General features: G+C 45.6%; 1 protein-coding gene across 1 annotated transcript; it reads left to right on the forward strand.

The window, feature by feature from the left end:
* Positions 1-3,059: 3,059 nt before the first annotated feature.
* On the forward strand, positions 3,060-7,470 carry PMAIP1 (phorbol-12-myristate-13-acetate-induced protein 1). Its single transcript, XM_065935186.1, has 2 exons — positions 3,060-3,279; positions 5,774-7,470. The coding sequence occupies exons 1-2, from the start codon at positions 3,222-3,224 to the stop codon at positions 5,878-5,880; spliced, it is 165 nt and encodes a 54-aa protein (XP_065791258.1). The 5' UTR covers positions 3,060-3,221; the 3' UTR covers positions 5,881-7,470.
* Positions 7,471-18,797: the final 11,327 nt, after the last annotated feature.

Below are 18,797 nucleotides of genomic sequence, written 5' to 3' on the forward strand. Positions count from 1 at the left end.
GGGAAATGCATCTCTGATGATCATCAGGCTGATTTATTGCTAACAAACATGCTATACAGGGGGCAGGGGGGAGTCCCCTTTTATCAGAATAAACAGCCTCAAGCCTACAATCCATTTTGTCACAGGCTTCCTTTAAATCCCCCCTCATTCATGTTCTCATATCTTCATTGCCTGTCCAGTCTTATTTTCTGCATGAAACACATGAATGACTATCTTATTAGTAATCAAGTTTGCTATTTTTGGGTGTTTTTGTTTTAGAAAAAATTTTTAACACTCTAAGTGACAACACAGTCACGGCCAGGTTTGCACTGTCATTTTGGAAACTTGTCCATGAAAACTAAAACCTGGTAACAGTTTTAAAAATTGTCTTCACCAGTCCTTTTTAAGAAAACATAATAGGGGATTCTAATGCTTCATGATAAATCATTATTTTGTCATTCTCTGGGTCCAAATAGTTAAGAAAGCCCTTTCACACACAGCTTCTGATTCTCTTGATAGAACGTTAAATCTGAAAAAGTTTATGAACCATTAATTCCCTGACAGCTCAGACGGTAAAGCATCTGCCTGCAATGCTGGAGACCTGGGTTCAATCCCTAGGTCCGGAAGATCCCCTGGGGAAAGGAATGGCAACTCACTCCAGTATTCTTGCCTGGAAAATTCCATGGATGGAGGAGTCTGGTAGGCCACAGTCCATGGGATCGCGAAGAGTCGGACACGACTGAGCAACTTCACTGGTTCAAAATCAAAATCTTAACAAGTCCTCCATAAATGGCTGACTTGACCCATCTCTGCAGCCCACCCACCCCCCCCTTCCCTTTTCCTTCCTGGGAGTTAAAATTTGCAATTCCCTAAAAGCCACAATTTGCCTAAAGTTTGTATCTAGCATGAATCACGTGGTCAACAGTCTTTTATGATGACAATCTCAGAGGTCAAGAGGACACACTCTTTGCAGGTAAACAAGGTATGATTTGTTTTCCTTTTGTGGAATGTACAGATTGCATTTCAGGGTGCTTAGTTTGATGAGAAGTTTATTCATTTATCCAAGCAGGAAGCTAATGGTATTCCTGAGGTATTAAGTCAATCAAAATGAGCCTTGAGAGTGGTTTTGGGACATGGGTTCAAGACTTTCAAGGCAGAATCTGCTGGGCTTGCTGGGTTTCCTGGACCCTGTGGTGATAACTTGAATTTTGTCCACTCTTAGCACTATGTTTTTGCCACACTCAAAACTAAGTTGCTGAAAATTGAGTAAGTTTTGTTCCATGCTTACACGGCATTGCCTATATTTCAGCAGGATCCAGTGACAAATAAATACCTGCAGGTTTTTGTTGATTGAGTGACTCAAGGTAAATAAACAAGTTCACTTGCCTACTGGGGCCAGATAATGTAAATGAGCAAAACAAACAGCAGGAGGGTGTGGCCAACGTGAGAACTCCAGCCGGCCCGGCGTCTCTCTGAGGGCGGTCACTGCACCCTCTCCCAGCCCGCTCCTGCACTTTCGCACCGAGAATCTTAGGTTGTCGAGTTAATGATTTTGCAAAAGCCGCCAGAAATCTAAGCTTTTAATGCAATCTCTCAATTTTTAAATGCTGGTAACTAACTCGAATTTTCACAAGACTGTGAACCAACCCGAAAACTTCTAGGGAGTCACGCAGCTCTAAGCAACCAATTCGCAACCTCTGCATTATATAGATAATAAAAAAAAAAAAATATATATATATATATATATATATAAAGAGGGGTTTCTCTAGTGGCTCAGCTGTAACGAATCTGCCTGCAATGCAGGAGCTACAGGAGACACAGGTTCTATCCCTGGGTCAGGAAGATTCCCTGGAGGAGGGCATGGCAACCCACTCCAGTTTTCTTGCCTGGAGAATCCCATGGACAGAGGATCCTGGTGGGCTACAGTCCATGGGGTCGCAAAGAGTCGGACACGACTGAAGCGACTTAGCACGCACGCACGCACATACATAAAGAACGCTTGTTTTCTAAGAAACTGTGATTCCTGGGAAGGCCGCAGATGCGGGTAAGACGTACTACTTGGGATGGTCCTGCCTGGGTTCAGATCCCCCCGCTGCTCTCGGCCTGTGTGAGCTTGCGTAGCTCATTTCATCTCTGTAAACCTTCAGTTTTCGCACCTGGAAAGTGGCCACAGTGGTGAGAATGTCCGCTTGATCAGGCTGTTCCGAGGACAGGATGAGAAAGTCATCGGAAGCCCTCAGCGCCAAATTCTCAGGATCTGTTCCCTAGCACGAGTGACCGCTTCTCTTTATAATAATGGAATTATTCGAGGGTCAGCCAAGCATTGGGCGAATACATATTCCCAAATCCCTCATTTCTCCCCCCAGGGGAGCGTTTGAAAGCTGTCCACATAATAACCTACTATTTTTGTTGCTGTTTTAGGCCGACCCAGGGGGAATGCACTCTACTTTTAAAACCACTGTCCGCACCCGGCGGCAGAGAACAGCCACTTCTCACCCACTTTCCTTCTCCCCCCAGCCCCCCAAAGCATTTTCCAAATCCAAACAGCGTTTCCTCTTTTGCTCCAGGCTTTTAGTTTGCAGTGAGCTTCCCAGCCAGTTTCAGTTTCACTTCAGCTTCTGGCAGCTTCTCTACCGTAATTAAGGGGTTCTCATTTTCCCCTGAAAACTTCCCACACGCCTCGAGTCTGAACACTGTCCTTTCCCGAACCCTTCAGGGGTCTGTTTACGAGAGCTCCCGATTGCCCGTTTACGATAAAGATGACGCTCCAGGCCTCCCCATCCGCAGCTGTTCCGCGAGGACAACCCTTCCCCGCTCGCAGCTCCTAGACCCAGCTACGCCTGCAGCCGAGTCCTCGGTCCAGGAAGCAATTTCGGGGCCGGATCGGGCCTCCCTCCCGCGCTGAGCCCGGCCCGGCCCAGGCGCCGATCTGCTCGGCCCCGCCCCCGCGGCGCCGGGCTCAGGTCGGGGGCGGGGCCGGGGCTGGGGGCGGGGTCTGTGCGGGGGCGGGGCCGCGGCGGGTTTCGCTACGTCACCGGGAAGTCCCCGTAAGACCCGAGCGCGGGCTGCGGCGGGCGCCAGAGCTGCAAGGTCCCGGCAAGCGCGCAGTTTGGTTTCTCCTGCTCCGTGCGGACCGTCGGCTCCGACCCGTTTGCCCCGCTTGCGGCCCCGCGTCCTGCAGACCCGAGGTGCTCGGGTTGCATCCTTGAGTTGCCCGGGTCTACCGGCGGCCGTCTGCAGAGATGCCTGGAAGGAGGGCTCGTAAGAGCGCCCAGCCGAGCCCCACGCGGGTCCCGGCAGGTAGGGAGAACTGGGGCCCGCGGAGATTCTGACCGGGAAGGGGGCCGGGGACGCGGTTTCGGTCCGGGCAGGGGCAGCCCGTCGTTCCGGGGCCTAAGAGCCGGGCGGGACCCGCGCCCTGGCACGTGCTTTAGGGGCGCCTCCGGGAAGCTCTTCGGGTTTAACCCGGGGCGCTGGCGGTGGTGAGGGAAGGGGCGCGCCTTGCGATGGGGATGCTGCTGCGTTTGAGCGGCGGCCGAAAGCAGCCTCTCCTTCGCCTGCCTTCCGTCTGCGCTCGCCCTCGCCGGGGCCACGCGGAGAAAGTCATTGTCACGGCCAGGGGCGCCGCTGGCGCTCAGCGGTTCCCGAGACAGGCCCTTTTCCTCCGGGGTCCAGGACCTTTTGAGGACCCTTCTTCGTCTGACCGCTGTCTCCAGCCCCAGCACCAACAAAAGCGATAATAAAGCTTGATGCTATCACAGTTCTGCAAAGGACGGATGGAGGGTTATGGAAGCCTCGAAAGGACCAACGAGGTCAGAAGCCTAGAAGGCCTGGCTTCTTAGTTAAAAGTATAACATTTTAAGAGTCGGTATTAGTTACAGAAATGGCGTAGGAAAAAAACAGGAGATGGTCCACAGTGTTGTTTAATCCATCCCTTCCTCCGCCCTTCCGCATCCATGTAGCTCCATTAAGTAACTTCAGGTCAGCTGTCCTCCCCGCTTTTATAAATTTTATCAAACAAGGCACACGTCTGCTAAGGAGCAGTAGCAAAGAAGTAAGACCGTGGGCTGGAAATTCGTGTGGGTCATACTGCTGTTACCTCAGACGGTATCGGGTCCCTTTTAAAACTTAGCTTAATTTTTGGGGCCCCTTGGGCGTGCAAATGAAGTGGTGCATGGCCAGTGTGGCCGTGGCTAAGTTGGCACAAGACTGTTCTGAGTCTCTTGCTTCGGAGGGAAGAAGCTTTGTCCATCTTTTGTGACGTCCAAGAGTTCTGGCTATGTTGCAGAGAATTGCATAACCTTAACCGTCGAACTGAGCCCCATTAATAAGGGACAGCAAAAAGGTCCCTCTTAAACTTGATTAGATGGTAAGACATAAAAAAATTGACATGTAAGTGACGTAAAACATTGTCTTAGTTTTAGGTGAACAGCATAATGACTTGAAATGTATCAATTGTGGCATGATTACTGTAATAACTTTAACATCCATCACCACACAGTTATGTTTTTTAATTAATACATTTATAGATGTAATAAAATCATTAAGGAAGCAACTGGGTGCTGTTTTCTCTCTCTTTTTTTTTCTTGATGAAAGGGATGATTTTTTCTGTTGCAATTCAGGGCTTTCAAAATGGTAGGCTGAATGATGATTGTTTTTTTAGGATTGTGTTAGGATTTCTAACTCAACTGAAAAGGACATGTCTTACTAAATACTTTTCCGAATGCCTGATCCTATAGCCTATAAAGAAATATATCTTAGAAAATTTATTAGGTGTCTTGTTAGGGATTATTAATTTTTTTTTTTTTTTTAGGAATTATGAAAATTTTACCTAGCTCTTGTAAAAAGAGAATTTGGTTAGTTTGAGCCTAAATAGGGTATTTGCAGGGACTTTGTATGTACAAAGTATATCAGTTTTTAATTTGTAGTCATAATGGTTTTTAGTGATCATGATCATGATATTAAATTTACCAGAAAGAAGCTGAATTGCTTTTTGCACCATCCAAGAAAATCAGTATGGGTTTGTGGTCAGGATGGGTTTGCTGTTGATTTCATTTACTATAAAAGTTTACTTAGAAATTAGATTATAAACATTACTTTCTCCTTATATTCAGTTTATTACAGTATCTTAATCTTAAAAAATAGTAAACACGTAAACTAAACATTGTTTTTTTGCTTCACTCATCTCCATAGAGGCAGTGGATTGGTACAGATTGGGAAGAACTTGTTTTAAAATTTTAAGTTATTTTAGAAAATGTGGACTTAATATTAGAATAAACTTTTATGAATTTGAAAGAGTTCTTTAAATGAGGATAATAATGCATTTAGATTTACATATTATGAGGGCATAATCTGAACTATGAATTATTGCCATTTACAAAGTGAGTTGTACTTGAAAATAACATAAAAGAATTTAACTTTTCTTTCTCTAGCCAATCTTAAGTGATAAAGAAAAGGATGACATCACCTGAGGCTGTGAAACTCACTCACTCTTTGTGGTGTATGACATAAATGTCTATATTTGAAAGTAAGATAACATTGCTTCATCCAGGATGCTCAAAAAAAAAAATCAAGTTTATTTTTGCTTATTTCTGTTTATGAGTCACTATATGTTTGTGTATGTCGTGTGGTATAAGTTGCTTTTCTTTCTTTACATTCAGAAAACAAGTGTACATAAAGTTAAGATAATGCTTTATAGGATAAATACTCAACTTGTCCTTGGGATGGGTGTATTAACTCTTGCGGGCTGCAATTTGCAATGTCAGTGTAACTGATACTTTGCTTTCCTTTTCAGATCCTGAAGTTGAGTGTGCTATTCAGTTGAGGAGAATTGGAGACAAACTGAATTTCCGGCAGAAACTTGTGAATCTGATATCCAAACTCCTCCGCTCAGGAACTTGACTTAAGAAGCTTTCGAATGAGGAGACTCCTTTCAAAAGGAAGATTCCTCAGTAGGTGCAGATTTCATCAGAAGATTCCCCAGTAAATGCAAATTTCATCAGTTAGAGGAGAGACTGCTTTGTAATGGAGAAGAACGTGAAGGAACTCTCATTTGCTTTTGAATGCTCTTGGAAACGAAGATGGATACAACTCACATGAAGGTGGATACAACACACATGAATTTCTGTCGGTTTGCCAGAAGTCGCTGTTTGGGATTGGAGAACATTAAAAATCTACTTTGTTTATTTTAAAACAAGAATGGAGAAGCTTTGAACATAGGGAATCAATTCTTTATACGTTCTGGTTTTGTTTAGAGACTTGTTCCAGTATTTTTGCTGAAGGTTGCTACCCAGTGTAAGAGGAACTGACAAATGATTATAGACTATGATCCGGCTGAGAAACAATATATTCCATGTTTGTTTCTATTTTTGGGTGACAGTACCAGAACACTGTAATCTTTTGGTTTATATATATTATTTTGTTAAGAGTAAAATTTTTTTTTTTGAGAACACTGAATGTGATAGTGATTGTTAATTTCATAGGTCACTACAAAATTTAAACTAATTTGAAAGTTTCTTTTGAGTTAAGATGTATTGTTGTTTCTGTTCAGAAGACCTTTTACTAAGTGTGTTCCAATGAGCCTCAAACTGGGAAGTGATATGCTTTGAAAAAATCTGAAGTGTTACTTGGTGCCAGTGAAATTCTTGCAGAAAAGAAAAAGAAGCATGGGGATTTTGCATAACTCGGAATAATTAAAAAAACGATAGATTTTTTAATTGCTGTAATTAAAACTTGGTAAGATGAATATTCTAATATAACTGTTGATAAGAAAATGAATGTTTTTAAAGAAATTTCTAAAATCTGTAAAATGTCCTTTCTTATATACTCAGTGTATATTGTATAAGAGTGATCTTTTAAGAGAGATTAAGCATGTTTTCATAATTGAGATACATACATATATTTTTCAAAAGGAACAGATTGCTCATCCAGAATGAAAATCCCATTTACATACATATGTATAACTTCATCTGCTATATATATATTATCTATATATATATATATAGTGTTAAAGTAATAGGTAAGACAGGCTTCATGAATTCTTTTGTTTTCAATTATTAAAAGGCCGGGCTATCAACAAAGCTCCACAAATATATAAAAAATAAATAATACTGTTATGATTGAATTTCAGCAGGAATAATCTTATTTATTTTACTTATTTATCATTAAACTATTTTTTGTTTCGTTTGATAATAAAGTTGTATTTTGGAATTTTGAGGCGAGGGTTTCACAACTACTTGAACTCTTTCAGGAAGAATGTTTTAATATAGGCTGTAGTCACTTTAGATGAAAAATTACCTCAGCATGTTTTTTTCTTCAGTATTACTTAAAGCTGTTAGTTTATTTAGTTGCAAAGACTTTTGGGGGGGGGGCAGCATCTGCCTAGAGGAGATTGTTTTGCTGTGGATATTTATGGTCTATAACTGTATTTATGCATATATACAATTAAAGTTTGATACTGTAGCTGTAACCTATTAAAATTTACCATCATTCTTTTCTGTGTGTTTATTTTTCATCGTGTAAGCTACTGAGTGTTCGTTGTAAAACCAAATATTTTCAGTAACCTCCATGAGCAGTTACCTCTTGACCAAATTAAAAGTTCAGCTCCAGTACTGTGGTGGGAATAGGTTCATTTGGCGAGATTTCTGCTCTCTAGAGACTTAGGCTTTAATTGGGAAAAGAAGGAGGGAAAATAGGAGATGAGTGCCAGGCAGAGGTCTGGAGCGCTGCCGCGTGCTGCAGATGGATGCCTGGAGACAGGCGGCGGTGGAGACCCGTGGTCTGACCTGGAGGGGTGCCGAGGCCGGCCCCGGCTGCTCCGGGTCTGCTGCCGGGCGGGGGGCCCGGTGCCGTTTCTGTAGCTGCTCTGGGCTGCCTCCCGCCGCCCCAGCCCCGAGCCGCAGGTGTTGCATCATCTGCAACGAGTCACGTGCTGAAGGAGGTGTGAGCCCGGCGGCCTTCCTGTCTGAGCGGGGGAGCTCGTGAGATCCCCGTGCCTTCTCGCCTTGGTCTCAGAGCCGCCTCCCCGACCCTCCCCGGCCCGCCTGAGTGTGCTGAGGCCCTGGGATGCGAATCGCCGCCCTCAGATGGGAGAGAGGAAGGGCCGCGGGGAAGGTGGCTGGGGGAGCTGATGGCTGCAAAACGGGTGGGGGGAGCCTGGCTTCAGAAGAGGTGGGGCCCGTGTTTGATGGCCTGAGCATTATTCTCTGAGAACTCCCATTTTTAAAAAACTTTTAGAGTATAGCCAATTAATGTGATAGTTTCAGGTGCAGAGCACAGAGACTGAGTCATATGTATACATGTATTCTTTCTCCCCCAAACCCCCCTCCCATCCCGGCTGCCAGGTGACGCTGAGCAGAGGTCCATGAGCTCTGCGGGACGTCCTTGTTGGTGATCCACTTTAAATACAGCGGTGTGTACATGTGGATCTCAGGTTCCTTAACTGTCCCTTCCCTCTGGTAACCAACCATAAGTTCGTTCTCTGTGAGTCTATTTGAGAACTCTATTTAAATGTCAAAAAGTTCCCATGATGTCCACATAATTGCATCTATTGACCAACAGAGAACTGCTATGAATTAAAAAATACTTACTGACTTGCACTTAGATTTAAAAGAAAACCTCAATAGTCTATATTTGGGAAGAATCTATGTATCTATCATCTATCCTGTATCTAGGAATGAAACAAGTTCTCCAGTCTAAAGATGCTGGGCCCTGTGATTAGGGTTTTAATCCCTTGCAATAACTGCCCACATACATACCCCACGCTGGGCAGGCACGTCATAAATGGTGAGAAGTCCGTCAGACTCCTCACAGCTTTGTCAGAGGGGAAGACGCCCCAGAAGATACACCTTGGAAAGAACAGCGACCGAGAGTGAGGCTGCAGCAGCGTGCCCACTCCGGCGTGCTGCGGCCGGCCGCTTCCAGGCGGGGGTCTGAGGGTCTGCTGAGCTGTGTACCCACTGAGGCAGCCTGTCTGCAGTCAGAGGCCGGATCGTCCAGGTCCCTTGTGGTGTGAAACGGAAAACGGGGCGACAAAGATGCCTATAGAAGGTCTTGCATCACGCTTCCTACTCGCCCCCTCATTTCAGACAGGATTCAGAGAGAACTGAAGGGTCTGCAAGAAGTAAAAGCGTGGATGTAAAACGCCAAACCATCCCAAAACAACAACAAAAGGACCAACTCCCCCGCAGACTCTCCCCCAACACTGATGGTAAGTCCTGGAGGAAGTCGTGCACGGACTTCTCGGACGTGTAAATGTTTTCTGGGAAATGAGAATGCCCGGGCATCCTGGCTTCCCTGATGATGACCTCACTCGGTCAGGCCTGCTTCTTATATGAGGCTGGAAATAGCTGAGCGTGCCGGCGAGGACACACCTGGCCGCTTAATCACCTGAGCATTCTTACGTAACAGGTCATGGTTCAAGAGCAAAACTGTTGTCAGGGCAATGCAGGCACCAGCAGGAGCTTCTCCTCTGAGGACTTTCAGAGACTGTTTACTTCCCTGGCGGTTGGGATTTCACCTTCCACCGTGGGGATCGGGGAGGTGGGGTGTGTGGGCTGGATCCCTGATTGGGGGATGCCAGTGGGGGGGCCGGGATTCTAAAGGTGCTGCAGCCAAGAGGTCAAGGCATGGAACAGGCATGGAACAGAGGCAGTTCTGCTCATGGGTTCAATAAAGGCTTTAAAAAACTGTCCACATCCAAAAAAAAAAAAGCCTGAAAAAAAGAAATTGCTTTAGTAAATTCATGGTGTGATGGTCACACCTACCTACTGTCTTCTTCCAAACTGGCCGCTTTTTAGAAAACCAAAATGTCAGAAAATTAACGAGAGTCGCAGATGGAGATTTGGAATTCCTTTACTTAGAAGTCTGGGTCTCACACTGCCTCCTAGTCTTGTCCACTCTGAGACTGCACATCACACGGAGCCTGGGTTGGGGTCTGGGTTGAAATTAGAATAAACAAGCCAAAAAAAAAAAAAAAACTTGATACATCTAGTGTTTTTAAAAAAAGGCGTTTCTCCTTTTGGTCACGCTCTCTCACTAACAGTCTCTGACGGAGCTTCTGAGATTTGTTTGTTCCTGACTTCACATCTTTACCCAGCTATTTTCTAAACCGCACATTTCTTCTGCCCACAAGGGTCACTGGCTTCTGGCGTTGGACTCAGTCTGTTGTTTCACCACTTACTCTTTGGGGAACTCTGGATAAATGACTTGACCCCTGTTTTCCTCTAAAATGGTGTAAAGCGCACCCATTTCAAACCATCTTGAAAATCAGACGAGGTGAGAAAGTGCCTGACTTCTGGCTCACTCACGCTCTATGCTTGTTCTTTACTGTCAAAACGGAGGGTTACGTACTAGCGTCTTTACCAAGCTATGGAAGATCTTGTGCAACTAAAGTTTCTAGACTAAAATGAAACCTTTTGAAGGAAGGCGGTATGGCAGTGTGGAATTGGAGAGGAAGTGGCCATTTTTCCCTTAATGAGGCACCTGCTTTTAATTTGTGACCTCTTAGTGACGGCCGAACATTTATTGCCACCTCCTTCGTGTTAGGTTTCACGAATATTATTGAATTGCCCGAAGCCCCTTGTACATTTTCATATAAAAATTCACGTCTTGATTTCCACAATTTCATCTCAAGAAATAGGAAGAAGAACTGGTCTGGTCAGCTCGGACTAGATTTGGATAAGGCTGTTTGCAGTGGTGGGGGTGGGGGGCAGTCTTTTCATCAGGACAGAAGGCAAGGCCTGCCTTTAGGGAACTTAGGGCTCCTCCGAGTCTGTCCTCCTGTGGACCAATACTATTAACATTTTTATTTATTTATTTTGTACTTACTGTTTTTTGACTGCATGGCACCGGGAATCTGTTGCATCACGCAGGCTCTCTCAACGCTCTCCTGGGCACATGTGATTCTAGTTCTGCAACGAGGGAGCCGACCTGTTTCCCCTGCATTGTGAAGTGCATTCTTAACCACTGGACCCTCAGGGAAGTTCCAAGTTAAATAACCATTATGGATCACCCATGACGAGGTCAGCATTTTAGAAACTATGATTTTTCTGTTTCACTTAGCGCGTATAATTTGGAGAGCATGATCATCTTTCTTATTCTGTAGGGAAGGGAACAGCCTCTGGGAACCAGCCATCTCCCCAGAGTCAACTGGCCAAAGAGCGGAAGACACAGGATTTGAACCCGTGGCTTTGTCGCGTCAGAGCTCCCCTCTCCTGCCCCAGAACAGGGCCGCTTCCCACGGCGGACAGGGGAGAGAACTCATTCCGGAGCAAGGCTGAGGGTTCCCCCTCCAGGGATCCTACCCCGGGTTTCCTGAGGGCTGCAGGTTGATTATTAACCCAGCTGGTGATGGAGGCACCCGGTAAGGGAGCAGCAGCTGGGGTTCCTCTCGCGCAGCTCGGCGGCGCTGACCCCCACCTCCAGCGGTGGGCCCGCAGCCTCCGGAGGCTGGAAGCTGGCTCAGGTTAGCAGGAAACCCGGGGGCCCGCCGGGAGGCCGAGGCCCACCGCGCCCCGGGGAGGGGTTCTGTGTCAAGGGCGCGAGGAATTCGGAAAGATCCGCTCCCCGCCAGCGCCCGGCCAGCGCCTCCTGAGACAGGCCCGCGGGGCGCATTCGCAATGGTAAAGAAAGGGATTCGAAGAACGCAGGCCAAACAGCAGTTTGGCGGCTCTCTTTCAGAAAGCCAGGCAGGAATTAGGAAGGAAGAAGAAATCGGTGCCAACATCAAACAAACCCCGAACAATAGAGAAGGTAGAAACGACCCCGCCCGCGTCCTGGGTGATTCACTGGGACCTGTGCTGGGCCAGAGGCGGGGAGCGCTGGCTGAGCGGCTGTGTGCGTTATGACATCTGGTGTCACCAAGGTTACCGTTATAGTGATTCCCGGAGCCTCTGTCTTCAGGAAGCACACGTGCATCAATCAGTTCATCAGAGAGTGGAGCAGAGGAGGAAAAACGTCCTATTTGGGGGGGAAAAAAGACATTTGCAATACAATACAGCACCTGTAATGAGAGTGAGAAAAACTCTGCTTCTTTCTTTTTGAAGTTTTTACGGGTGTCACATCAAAAAGGACAGATTTCTGAGAACTGGCAAATCAAGAGTAAGATTTTTGTTTAACTTTCAAAATGTGGTTATAGAAGAATATGAGGAAGTCAGGCTAATGCTTCACAGATGACTCCTTGGGGCCTTGGGAAAGTACCAACCAGGATGATAAATCTGGGCTTTTCTTCCAGATTTTAATGAACATAAGGAGGAAGAAGGGTGATAATGTGCTCTAGGTGTGGCTTACTTGTAAACCACACTTTTCTAAGAATAAGCTGGTGAATGACAAGTGTATATTTCTATATGTTGAGAAACATACTCTACTATGATTTTCAACCCAAATCATATTACAGTTGCATTGGAATTCTCATGATAAATATTCCTGAAGGGACACAGTTGCATTTTACAAAATATGATGTTTATGATATTTACAAAATATCATTACATTTTACTATTTCTTCCCTGAAGACTGTGGAATGTTGCTTGGTCCTAGTTTGCCTGGGCCTCCCTGGTTTTAAAACTGAAAGTTTCCTGTCCTGGGAGCGGTCTCAGTTCTAGGTAAACACCAGGGCAGGTGGTCACCCTTCTATGTTTGTGATGTGCTTGCAAGTGTACTTTTAGCTCATTTAACTCTGAGGATCTCCATCTAAGTAAACCATACCCCACTTCTTTTTTCCACTTTTGGCTCGTTTGTGAGAAAAGGGTGGTTATAACTCCCAGCCCCTTGGAATCACAAAATTCATAAGGGAATTAAAAGAGATCGTGAATGCAAAGCTCTCAGCCTGGCAGTTAGTAAGCTCCCAATAAATGGCTCCTAAAAAAAAAAAAATACTCTGGGGGATGATAAAGAGTTTATGAAAGCTGAATGTTATCATGGTTTTATTGAGATTTTTAAGTACCTGCTGAGTGAAGAGATGGAGCAAGCGTCCTCCCTGACTTACGGACTTCACAGTTGAGTTGAGGACACAGATGAGCAAAACCAGATGAAACATCTATAAATGGCCCATAATTAATAGTTATAAGCTGTGTGAACTTGTTCACTAGAGAAAAGAAAAATGTTGGGTAGGGTCATTTGTGTGTGTTTTTTTCCCTCCCAAGTTGTATTCAAGCCTTTATTTGAGTTCTAGTCACAACAGTAAAATCAGAAAAACAAAAAGAGTTATAAAGGAAGAAAACCGTCATTTATTTGCAGATAATATGACTGTCACTAGAGAAAATACAAGACAATGTAAATGTAAACTGTTAAAATGAATGAGACTAAAGAAGTTGCCTGGATACAGCATCAGAGCACATGAGTCTGTTTTCATCAGAAATACATTTTTAACACAATTGACAAATAGGGGTAATTTATATGGCAAAAGAAATGGTAAAGAGAAGAAAAATCCAGTACGAGTGCAGGATGGTGATGGATGAAGTGTTTAAACTTTTGAGGAACTTCCCTGGCAGCACAGTGGCTGGGACTTCACCTTCCAATGTGGGGGGTGTGGTTTCCATCCCTGTTTGGGGGGCTAAGATCCCACATGCCTCTCAGTCACAAAACCAATGCATAGACCTGAAACCATATTGTAACAGATTCCATGAAGACTTTAAAAACGGTCCACATTAAAAAAAAAATCTTGGAAAAATACTAAACTCTTTTGAAAACCATTCAAGAAAATCGAATGAAATGGTGAATTTAATTTTCATTCCTTTGCAAAGCTTTTATAAATCCAGTGTGATTTTATTCACAATGTACATGGAAGGGCAAAGCTCCCAAAGTAGGCAGATGAATATCCCAAATGAATTGTTGTTTGGAATAAAAAGTGAGTCCTTGAACTACCAAAAAGCAAGACACAATAACTTAATAGTAATCATGTCGGTATATTGTTGGTAGAGGTACAGACCCATTGATAGGGTCAGGTATTTTTTATTTCAGATAAAGAAGGATGTTGGTGAGCAGATGAGTTATTTCACAATCAAAATCCCCAGAGACTCAGAAATCTTAACAGGAGGTCTATCAAGTTATCACTGGGGTTCTTCTTAGGTTGGTTCCCTAAAACTCACTCTCTTTCTATCATTTTAAAATCTGCCTGCCCGCTCCACTGTTTCATAGATGCGTTTCTTAAAGGTCACTAGCAATTGCCACATCCCGCGGCCTCTCTTTATGTTGCATCACGTCCAACCTCTGAGCCTCACCTCCTCCTTCAAACTTAAGTAAAGTCTTCTCAACCCTTAGCAAGTTCCTCTTTCCTCTTGGTTTTTAAATGTCACTTTCCCAAGGTTCTGCTTTCACCGTGTTCTCTAAGAGTGGTGACCTCAAGTGCCCCCTTGAAGCCAACTGATTTCCAGTTTTCATCTCCATCTGGCTTCTTTCCCTGGGCACCAGCCTGACTCTGTCCCCCAGCCAGATTTCCTGACTTTCTAGGATTTATTTACAGCTTTTATTAATTTTGAATTCCTTTCCTCCTCATCTCGGTTACTCAAAGCTCTGTTATCTTTCAAGGCCAATGTCAAAAGCCATTTCCTCAAGAAGTATTTTCAGATTCCCCAATCAGAAATGACTAATTTCAGATTCCCCAATCAGAAATGACAGTCTATCTTTTATGTGCCCATAGCACATTTTCTTATCATGATGCAACACTGATTTCATTCACATTTATGTTAATTTTATATCTGCTTCACCAAGTTGATTATAAACTCCTACAGGGGGAACACAGATCTCATGTATTTTTCAATCCCCTGTGTCACTGACCAAAATGGCATTCATTCACTTGCTCATTCATTCATTTACTCATTCATCCATAAGATAATTTTGATCATATTTGCTAAGAACTACATTTGACACTATAGATATAAGACAAAATAACCACGAATACGTCTCTTTGGTGGGAAGACCAAGGCAAAAACAGAAAACTACAGTTAATTCTTTACGTACTGGGTCAAGAGGCGAGGACAAAGTGCTGAGGGAGCTCTGAGACTCACAGTGTGTGAGTGTGAGTGTGAGTGTGTGTGTGTGAGTGTGTGTGTGTGTGAGTGTGTGTTTGTGTGTGAGGATGTGAGTGTGTGTGTGTGAGTGTGAGTGTGTGTTTGAGTGTGTGTGTGTGAGTGTGAGAGCATGTGTGAGAGTGTGAGAGTGTGTGAGTGTGAGTGTGTGTGTGTCTGTGAGTGTGTGTATGAGTGTGAGGGTGTGTGAGTATGTGTGTGTGTGTGTGAGTGTGTGAGTGTGTGTGTGAGTGCGTGTGTGAGCGCATGTGAGTGTGTATGTGAGTGTGTGAGTGTGAGTGTGTGCGTGTGTGTGTGAGTGTGAGTGTGTGTTAGTGTGTGTGTGAGTGAGAGTGTGTGTGAGTGTGTGAGAGTGTGAGTGTGTGTGTGAGCATGTGAGTGTGTGTGTGAGTGTGAGTGTGTGAGAGTGTGTGTGAGTGTGTGTGTGGCAGGAGGTATTGAAGTCTTCATGGAGTAGATGTTACTGAGATGGGTGTGTCAGTTATCCATGTCTGTAACAAATGACCCTCAAGTTTAGAAAAGCTGAACAGTGCGCCTCTACCATCTCAGGATTTCTGAGGTTAGGAGTCTAGGTGAGGATTAGCTGAATCTTCTGTCTCAGAGTGTCTCACAAGGCTGCAATCAAGGTGCTGACTAGGGCCATGATCTCACCGGAAGGTTCAGGTGGAGAAGGGTTTACTTCCAAGCTCTGTCATGTGGTTGTTGGAAGGACTCAACCCTTTGATGATTGTTGGGCTGAGGACCTCAGTTTCTATCTGGTGGTTGGCTAGAGCTACCCTCGGCTTCTTGCCACACGAGTCTCTCCAGCTCACGTTATCAGAGCAAGTGCTGGAGAAGAATAAGAAAGAGAAAGAAGGCAAGTGGGAGAGGAGGGGAGAGATAAAGAGGAACAAGGAGGAAGTCACCGTCTACAAGCTAATCATGGCAGAGACATCCCCTCCCTGTCCTATCTTCCATTTGTTAGAAACAAGTCACTAGGTCCACCCCACGCTCCAGGGGCAAGGATTCGTAGGGCATAAAGACCAAGAATTGGTGCCTTTAAAAAAATCTATTTTCAAAGAGCCATCACTGCAATAAATCTTAAAGAATACATTAAATAGTTCACTTCTCTAAGAGCCAACAGGGCTTCCCTGGAGATCTCCTGGAGAAGGGAATGACAACCCACTCCAGTATTCTTGCCTGGAGAATCCCATGGACAGAGGAGCCTGGTGGGCTACAGTCCATGGGGTTGCCAAGAGTTGGACACGACTGAGCAGCGAACCCTTTCAGGAGCAGACAAGAATAAATGCATGATGAACTAGAGCCTGGGGGCCCCGTGAGTGTGTGACTTGAGAGACTTCTGGTGTGCCTTTCAGGAACTTCCTATCGGCTTCTGGTGGATTCTGCCTTTGCACAGTGTGTGACGGCTTTGCTGGCTCCTGTGGCTTTTCTCCACCCCTCCTCCTGCCATTAAGCCTGCGGAAAGAATCGGCACAAAAGAGGACACTTCACAGCTTCCAAGGGCCTGCAGTGAGAGAGGGGGAGTCCAAGCAACCACCCCCCAGGGAGGTGGGAAGATAGGAGGTGATGAGGATGGCGCATCTAAAGCCAACCTGAACAGTGAGCCAGCTTCTGAGGCCTGTCGATTCCCTCCTGAAAATGGGCCACAGTTGTTGGGTGACTCAGCGGGGCAGTCATCAGGAAGTGTCTCTTTCTTGTTTTTTTTTTTTTTTTTTTTAATGGGCTCAGTGAAGGGGAACAAACAAACAGGTAAGTTAACAGAATTGGAAAACGATTTCACCTTCTTATGTCAGATGTGGAAATGGCTTTCATTATTTAACTAGCTACCCACACACACCAAAGTCTAATGACCCACACTTGTCTGCTTTTCTCTGAAGACTGGTATTGTAGAAGCCGGGGGTCTCTGCCACCAAATAGGTAACTCAAAACTGGACAGAGGCTCAGATAAGACCCTGTTCCCTAGCTGATCGTTCCGACACCCAGAAACACACACGGGATTCCCCTTTGTCATTTATCTCACTGCAGACGGGAAAGCTGGGTGTGGGGTGCTGTGGGTCTGCTCAGGCACAGGGTTCCGTGGGACTTCAGATTGCCCCGCTGGAAGCTGGGATGACTCAGAGCGGTCCTCCAGCCAGCCCTGCGGGGCGGGGCAGGGTGGGGCTGTGTGTGGCTGAGCTCCAGAGACCTCCCTGCCGACTTTATTTTAAGCCACAGGGTCTTACAGTAACAGGTTTATAGAAACTGCACGGCTGGCTAGGGAGTGGGAGGGATTAAATACTGTCTCTCGGTCCGTTTTAATAATAGTTTACCCTTTCTCATTGCTTCCTGTGTGCCAGCTCCCCATTAAGCACCTTGTAAGTATCATTTCACTTAATCCTTCCAACAACTTACAGGGCTAAGAGTGATTAGCTCCAGTTTTTTTTCTTTTTCTTTTTTTTTTAATAAGAGGGAGATGGAAGGTTTGTAAGTCTGCCCAGTTGGAAGGCTAGACACAGAGGTAGAGACAGAACCCAGATCCATCTGACTCCAAAGCCCACATCCCCCTGGTCTTCAGGGTAGATCTGCTCATGACCTCTCCCTGTGGGGAATTAATTCCATGAGCACTGTGAGAAGGCAGATGGTTTGCTGAGCACTTCAGAGAATATAAACGCTGGGACATGTGGTCCCTGTTGTCTGGGAGTCACTGGACTTGGGAAGAGCCTCTCAGGGACATTGGGAAATGTTCATTTTAGTCTCAGCTCTGCCCATCACCTGAGAGGTGACCCTGGCTGGTGTATTTAGCCCAGGATTCCTTTTTTGGCTCAGCTCTGACCTGGAGAGAGCAGTACTATTGTGAATCTAGACAAGGGACAGGCAGTGTGCTGAAAAGTGACAGGTGCTTGGAAAAGTGCAGCTGCATTCACTTTTCACAAGGTACCTGGTTTATTTTGGAGAAGGAAATGGCACTCCACTCCAGTGTTCTTGCCTGGAAAATCTCATGGACAGAGGAGCCTGGCGGGCCACAGTCCATGCGGCCACAGAGAGTCGGACACAACTGAGCGACTAAAACACCTGGTTTTTAGCTGGGCAGGTTCTGAAGCAAAGTGTGCTCAGGCCAAACTCTAGTGTCGTGACACCCCCAAGGCCCCTGCCTTCTCCTCCACCCCACTTCCTGTGGCTCTACTCGCAATTCTGTCAGCTGGGCCGTCTGATTCTGAGCCTGCTCTGTCCCCCCACAGTCAGGACCGCCGTCATTCCTCATCTGGGTCACTGTCACAGTCTCCTGATGGGCCCCGCCGTCTGCCCTCGCTCGTCTCTCTAGACTCAGCTTAACTATCACCTTGTAGGGGAAGTCTTCTGTGAGTGTCCTTTTAAAACTTGCACCGTCATTTGCTAGACCCTAATCCTGCTTTATCCCTCTTCTCCACTTTATACAGACATGTTGATTTGCTGAGTTTGATGCCCACTCTAGAATGGGGGGCCCCTGAGGGGCAGGGGCCACGGCCCTCCTGTGTCTGCTGTATAACCAGGGCCTGGGGCCCTGCAGGTGACAGCCACTACCTCCACTCACCCCGTCAGATCATTGTCAACATAGTCTGCTTTTTTTTTTAAGTTGACGTAAACTTGATGCATAATATTATATAAGTTCAGTTCAGTTCAGTCCAGTCGCTCAGTTGTGTCCGACTCTTTGCGACCCCGTGAATCACAGCACGCGAGGCCTCCCTGTCCATCACCAACTCCCGGAGTTTACTCAAACTCATGCCCATTGAGTAGGTGATGCCATCCAGCCATCTCATCCTCTGTCGTCCCCTTCTC

The sequence above is a fragment of the Muntiacus reevesi genome, chromosome 4 (assembly GCF_963930625.1).
Source record: "Muntiacus reevesi chromosome 4, mMunRee1.1, whole genome shotgun sequence".
Lineage (NCBI taxonomy): Eukaryota > Metazoa > Chordata > Mammalia > Artiodactyla > Cervidae > Muntiacus > Muntiacus reevesi.

Coding starts and splice junctions, on each gene's coding strand:
- PMAIP1 (XM_065935186.1), top strand. CDS start 3,222: ATGCCTGGAAGGAGGGCTCGTAAGAGCGCCCAGCCGAGCCCCACGCGG. Junction 3,280..5,773: donor CCCCACGCGGGTCCCGGCAG/GTAGGGAGAACT, acceptor TTTCCTTTTCAG/ATCCTGAAGTTGAGTGTGCT.